Raw genomic sequence first — 6000 nt, 5'->3', positions numbered from 1 at the left:
TTAATGTTTTTTCGGTTTTTTTGTCAATTTTTGGAATGACATTCGCCCCCCCGGAATTGTGAATGGCAGGTTGGTTGTTTGACCCTTTAAAAAGAACTTCTGGGAGGGGTTTTTTTTTCAGGATATGCAAATTTTTAATGGGCAAAAGTAAATTTTTTTTATTCCCCATAATGTTACCGTTTGGAGGAATCTTTAATCAGAATTTTTTTTTTCGGACCTGAGGGATCCATTGGTTAAGTTGATTCAAAAAAATGAAAAGTTGGTAATGCGAAGGGGAGTATTCCATTCAGTGACAACAACAAATATTTGATGGTATTCAGAAGGGAAAGATTTGAATCAATGAGCAATTATACAAGGAAAACCAATACGACAAAGACTTGACGGTCCAATAAAATAGCTTGGTGAACGACAAATAAGTGAACAGTGGGACCGAAGGGGAACATAAGTATGACCAAATGGGAACAAAGCGTAGCCCTTGGGCTTCGCGCCAAGGCGGGTTCCCTATCTGAACATCCAGTGGCAACCGCAACTCTTGACTGAGCATGGCGATCGCAGGCGTCACTCCCGTGCTATCGTGAACGCTGCTGTTGTACGCCCGCATGCCGAATGGCAGCATGTCATCCCACTGGCCTGGGTTCCCATCGACCATGATGGACAGCATGTCCAGGTGGGTGCGGTTAAACCTCTCCGCCTCTCCATTCCCCTGCGGGTGGTATGGAGAGAATCGCGTCTTCTTAGCAGCCCAAGAACATCTCCAGCACCACTGACGCTTCAAATGAGCGGCCTTGGTCGCTGTGCAGGTTGTCAAGGGCGCCAAGGCACGCGATGTACTTCTCGACCAACACCTTGGCCACGGTACTGGCCTCCATGTTGGCGAAGGGGAATGCGGCAGTCCATTTGGTGAAGTAGTCCGTCAGGACCAGGACGTATCGGTTCCGCGATGGGGTCTTTTCCAGCGGCCCAAGAATGTCGATGCCAACACGCTGCAAATGGTATCCCGCAGCCATGGCCTGCATCGGCGCACGGTTGTTCTTGGTTGGGCCCTTCCTCCTCGCGCACTGCATGCATGTGCGGCACAATGTGTGCACGTCACCACTCATTCCCGGCCAGTAGAATCGGTTCCTGACTCGTGCCAGTGTCCGCTGCTCACCCAGGTGACCTGCGTACCGACTGTCGTGCATTGACTGTAGGACTTCGTTTCTGAGGGCTCGCGGCACCAGCTCCTGCTTAACCCCTTCCTCGGCCGTGAGTCCGCGACGATGTCGCCAGATGAAGCCATCTTTATCCACTCTGCTGCGCCGTTGCCGCCACAGCACGTGCATGTAACGGCTACACTCCGGGGGACATACCACCGGCCAGCTCGCGCCAACCAACCATTGCTGCAGTAGTCGGATCTCTGGGTCCGCCTGCTGGGCGGCCAACAACTGGTCTTTAAAGCTCTGCGCCACGTTTCAGTTCAGAATTGCGCATGCACTGCCTTCTACCAGCCGTCCACACTGTGTACAGCTGGTACGGGATAGCGCGTCGACGTTGCCGTGCAAGTGTCCTGCTCGGTGTTCCACTTCGAAATTGAGCTCTGCTAGACTCTCCAGCCATCGGGCTACCTGCCCCTCTGGTTCCTTAAAAGTCGTCAACCAGCGCAGGCAACTATGGTACGTGCGCACCAGGAATCTCTGACCATAAAGATACGGCCGGAACTCGCGCAGGGCCCATACCAAACCGAGCATTTCTCTCCGAGTCGCGCAATACCGACGCTCAGCCTTGGTCAGCGTGCGACTCGCGTACGCCACGACTCTTTCAGCTTTCTCTTCTCTTTGGCTCAGCACCGCCCCAAGGCCGTCTCCGCTGGCGTCCATGTCGACAATGAACTGCCGATGGAAGTCAGGATAGACGAAGACGGGCGCAGATGTAAGGTGGTACTTCAGTGCGTCGCAGGCGGACTGACAGGCTTTTGACCAGTCCCACTCGGCCCCTTTTTCCAACAGCCGGTGTAGCGGGGCGGCGACATTCGCAAAGCCGTTGACGAACTTGCGGTAGTACTACGCCAGTCCCAGGAACTGCCGCAACTCTGACACGCAAGTCGGTGTCGGCCACTCCCTACGGCAGAGGTTTTGCTTGGGTCTGTAGCGATCCCTTTTTCTGAAATGATGTGACCCAAGTATGCCACCTTCCTCTTCATGAGTCGGCAGAGCACCTCGCGCAGTCGTGCCGTATGCTCTTCGGCAGACTTATATGATGGCAAGTTTGACAATACAATATATACATAATATTGGCAGTTCTCAAATACGATGGCATCGTCCAGGTCCAGTCCAGGATCAGTCCGGCTGAGGATCTCCTGAAAGCGGTTCGCCACGAAAGGTTTCCACCTTCGTGTGTCGCCTTGGATCCAACTGAGGACAATAGTACTGTCGCTCCAATAGGTGGATCGGTTAAAAGGATGGCCTAATTCCCGTTCCACGTACTCTTTGAGGCGCGCCATGTGGAGTGCAGCCATCAATTCGAGCCGTGGGAGGCTCAGTCGCTTGACCGGAGCGACGCGGGTCTTGGCGAGGCAGAATCTCACCTCCTTGACACCGTCCATGGACTCCGTCATCAGGTATGGCACGGTGCCAAACGCTGTTTCAGAGGCGTCGCCAAAAACGTGCAATTTAGAGTGTCGAATCTGATCTCTTGGAATGATCATCAACGCGCGTGGGACTCTGACGCTGTCCAGGGTCTCCAGTTCTCTCTTCCATTGACACCACACGCTATTGATGTCGAGGGGCAGCTGGTCATCCCAATTAAGACCCTTCAACCAGAGAGACTGGAACAGCTTCTTCGCTCTGATGGTGAAGGGGGCTAAGCAGCCTAATGGGTCGAATAATCGGGATGCCAGACTAAGCAACTGCCTTTTGGAATCATGCCGCTCCGGATGGATATCCGGCATGGGCATGAACGTCAGGTGGTCGCTGTGCCGGTTCCAGTGCAAACCGAGCGTCTTCCACAGCCGATCCAATCAGCTGAAGACACATCTTCTGGAGGGAGGTCCAACAATGTATCTGGATCATTGCTCGCCCATTTCCTAAGAGCGAAGCCGCCAGTTTTCATCAGTTCGGTCAACCTCTGGACGAGATGTCGGGCCTCCTCAACTTCATCGCAGCTCGTCGCCAGGTCGTCGACGTACATATCCGATAACACTCTGTCGGTCAGCGCGTCAATGTTCCCGCGGCGCTGCGCATGGTGCCTCCCCACTTGCATGGCCAGGAATGGAGAGCACGTGAGGCCGAACCCCATCCGCGTTAGCCGATAGACCTTCACGGGGGCTCCGCAGTCCCTTCCCTGCCATAGGAAACGGCAAATGTCCCGATCTTCCGGACGCAATCCGACCTGCAGGTACATCTTTTCAATGTCAGCCTGCAGCGCGATCCTGTATCGGCGGAACCGGAGGAGCACGGCGACCAAGTCGGGTTGCAACTTCGGTCCTGGGTCGAGACAGTTGTTTAAGGATGTCCCGTTCCATTCCGCAGAACCGTCGAACACCACCCGATACTTCTTCTTACCTTGATTGTGTTGGTAGACGGCATAATGGGGCAGGTACCAAGTTCTTCCTGGCGGACTTGATGTTCCATCCACTTTTTCTGCCCATCCACGGTCAAGGTAGTCACGGATGACTCCTGAGTACTCCTGGTCTTTCTCCGGATCGGTTCAACTGCCGTCTGAACGCTCTCAAACGTTGCATGGCGACCTCGCGGTTGTCTGGCAGGTGCACTGCCCCTGCTCTCCACAAAAGCCCGACGACATATCTCGTTCCATCAAACATGACCGACTCACTGAACTTTCTCTTGACGTCCTCGTCCGAATTGGTTTCTGCCTCCTGCGCCACCCCAATCGAATCGATCTCCCAGAATCTTCTCAACAGTCAGTTGAGTTCTTCCGTCGCTCCGGCAGAGCTGCTTTTCGTTACCGTCGAGACCATGGTGGTCCCTTGTTTGCCAGCTGAACTTCGCGCCTTCGGACCGCAAAGGATCCACCCGAAAATGGTCTCCATGGCAATGGGATCATCTTCTCCTGCTACTCTCAGCATGCTCTACGGTGCCCTTTTCGCAGACATCCAAAACACAACCCGTGTTTCCGGACACATTGCCATCGTTCCGGCACGGAGAGTTCGACGAATCGCGGGCAAATCTCAACAGGATGGATTCCGCAGCACACCACGCAGTTTCCGACCGGATCCACTTGTATGGTGGCCGTCATGAAACTCTCTCCCTACTCAGACCACCGTTCTGGTTTCCGAGCAATCATCTTCCTTGCCGAGCCCTTGATCCGAGACTGGTTCAGAAAAAAGAAGAGGAACACTGCTGAGGTTGCCATCAGTCTATATAGGCCAGGTACTCATCTACCCGGCAGGTTTCAACGTGATCTTTTCGATCCATCCCAGCCGGAACTTCTAAATCTGTCCACATTGCACCCCCGTAGCCTTCTTTATCCTATACCAAGATAAAGTAATTGTTAATAACTAGGAACACATGCTATACATTCTGCGCATACTTTTGAACACCTCCAATATTTCTGTGTGCCGGCACGTTTTAATTTGTATATAATACCTACCATACCACCGAACTGGACCAAATCCCGCAACGATTTGGTACAAGATGTAACTCAGGGTACTGAGCCATAACAAGGAACAGAATAGAAAATGATTCGAATAACTCTGGAACGCAAAGCACTGAACTCAAACGCAACACCAAAAATGAAAATTGGACAGTTTTGAATTTCATTTTAAATAACCATTTTGCAACATTTAGTTGCCATTTCTCATTTTATCTACAATCGAAGATCAACTTCTGATATTCCTTGTGGTACCAATGACTTTTGTTGATGTTGACAGAAGATCATTAATCACAAACAGGCGCACAAATGCCAACATGCGATGTTCAGTGAAGAGTGAATTTGAAGCAGCTTTAACTGCTATTCTGCTTGGTGCTGTCCATCGCTTTCATTCCGCTTTCAAAATGTTTTGCTTTTATTTATCTGAGTTCATCAGATAAATTTCGTTTTAGCTGGCAATTATATAAGATTTATGTATATGATGCTTTTCCGTTTTTCAGAAAATATTCTGATGATTAGCTAAAGGCGATTGTAATACAATGGAAAAATCAACAAGTGATCAATTGTCCACAGCTGCAGTTGTCAGCTAAAACTAGGCATGGAAACTGCTAATTTGTTAGCATCGAATTACATTTTTAATTTCCGTCTAACTGTTCTATGAAAATCTTTCCTGATAGCAATCAAAGAATTTTACTTTTAACTTCAGAAAGTTTTTACCTCTTTCGTCAGTGTTATTGTTTTCCTATGTATATTTTATTTAAGTAAAAAATCTGCAATATTATTTTACAAACCAAAAAACAAATTTATTTATATATTTGGTGTAAATTGTAAACTTTCTATTTCAAAATCTGAACAAACCCGACTAGTGCGTTGGTGAAGACTTAAATTGCCATCTATTTTCCTTTCCATTTGCAACCTTTTAATGTATATTTTAATTATAACGAAATATTTAAACATTCTGCATCAAAAGCAGCGCTTATGATGTAGCTGATCCGCTTGATGTTGCATTTCAAATTACATTTGAACTTGGTTATAAGTGAGCATAGAATTTAAAAAAAATTTCCATACCATTAACCATTATTTTACCGTTTAATTAAATACAGGGAATTTTTTTCGGCCAAAATCTTATGCACTTAATGAAGTTCGACTGTATTTTACGTGAAATGTATCAACGTCAAGCAGGATTTTTCATACAAACAGCAAAACTACTCGACATGTATAAAAATACATATATGGATGTTTCGTAATGATAGAAACTGTGAATATTAAAGTAAAATTCTTGGATTGCAAATAAGAAAGATTTAAATAGAACACTCCCAGTAAAATCAAGAAATTCATCAGATGCTAATAATTTAGCAGATGTCAATCCTTGGTTAAGCTTGAGAGCTGCAACTGTGAACAATTTGTCACTTG

At 48.4% G+C, this 6000-nt stretch overlaps 2 protein-coding genes across 2 annotated transcripts; one reads left to right on the top strand and one right to left on the bottom strand.

The window, feature by feature from the left end:
- Positions 1–734: 734 nt before the first annotated feature.
- Tsp_04627 (Pao retrotransposon peptidase family protein) lies at positions 735–4757 on the bottom strand. Its single transcript, XM_003369154.1, has 6 exons — positions 4593–4757; positions 4380–4466; positions 2971–3663; positions 2168–2803; positions 1485–1940; positions 735–1439 (listed from the first exon to the last, which is right to left on the bottom strand). Exons 1-6 carry the CDS (start codon positions 4755–4757, stop codon positions 735–737), a joined length of 2742 nt encoding a protein of 913 aa, XP_003369202.1.
- Positions 4758–4844: 87 nt separating this feature from the next.
- On the top strand, positions 4845–5834 carry Tsp_04626 (hypothetical protein). Its single transcript, XM_003369153.1, has 3 exons — positions 4845–4993; positions 5294–5333; positions 5691–5834. Exons 1-3 carry the CDS (start codon positions 4845–4847, stop codon positions 5832–5834), a joined length of 333 nt encoding a protein of 110 aa, XP_003369201.1.
- Positions 5835–6000: the final 166 nt, after the last annotated feature.

Source organism: Trichinella spiralis, assembly GCF_000181795.1.
Source record: "Trichinella spiralis strain ISS 195 chromosome Unknown Scfld1557, whole genome shotgun sequence".
Taxonomy (NCBI): domain Eukaryota; kingdom Metazoa; phylum Nematoda; class Enoplea; order Trichinellida; family Trichinellidae; genus Trichinella; species Trichinella spiralis.
Note: the sequence above shows the minus strand (reverse complement) of the source record. Positions and strands in the feature narration are given on the sequence as shown.

Excerpts from the sequence above, each read along its gene's own strand:
- Tsp_04627 (XM_003369154.1), bottom strand. The coding sequence starts at position 4,757 with ATGAAATTCAAAACTGTCCAATTTTCATTTTTGGTGTTGCGTTTGAGT. Across the intron at positions 3,664-4,379 it reads ATCACGTTGAAACCTGCCGG|GAGTACTCAGGAGTCATCCG; the intron begins GTAGATGAGTAC and ends GAGAAAGACCAG. Across the intron at positions 1,941-2,167 it reads GCCGACTCATGAAGAGGAAG|TCCGCCTGCGACGCACTGAA; the intron begins GTGGCATACTTG and ends AAAGCCTGTCAG.
- Tsp_04626 (XM_003369153.1), top strand. The coding sequence starts at position 4,845 with ATGACTTTTGTTGATGTTGACAGAAGATCATTAATCACAAACAGGCGC. Across the intron at positions 4,994-5,293 it reads TTTCATTCCGCTTTCAAAAT|AAAGTTTTTACCTCTTTCGT; the intron begins GTTTTGCTTTTA and ends TTTTAACTTCAG. Across the intron at positions 5,334-5,690 it reads CAGTGTTATTGTTTTCCTAT|GGAATTTTTTTCGGCCAAAA; the intron begins GTATATTTTATT and ends AATTAAATACAG.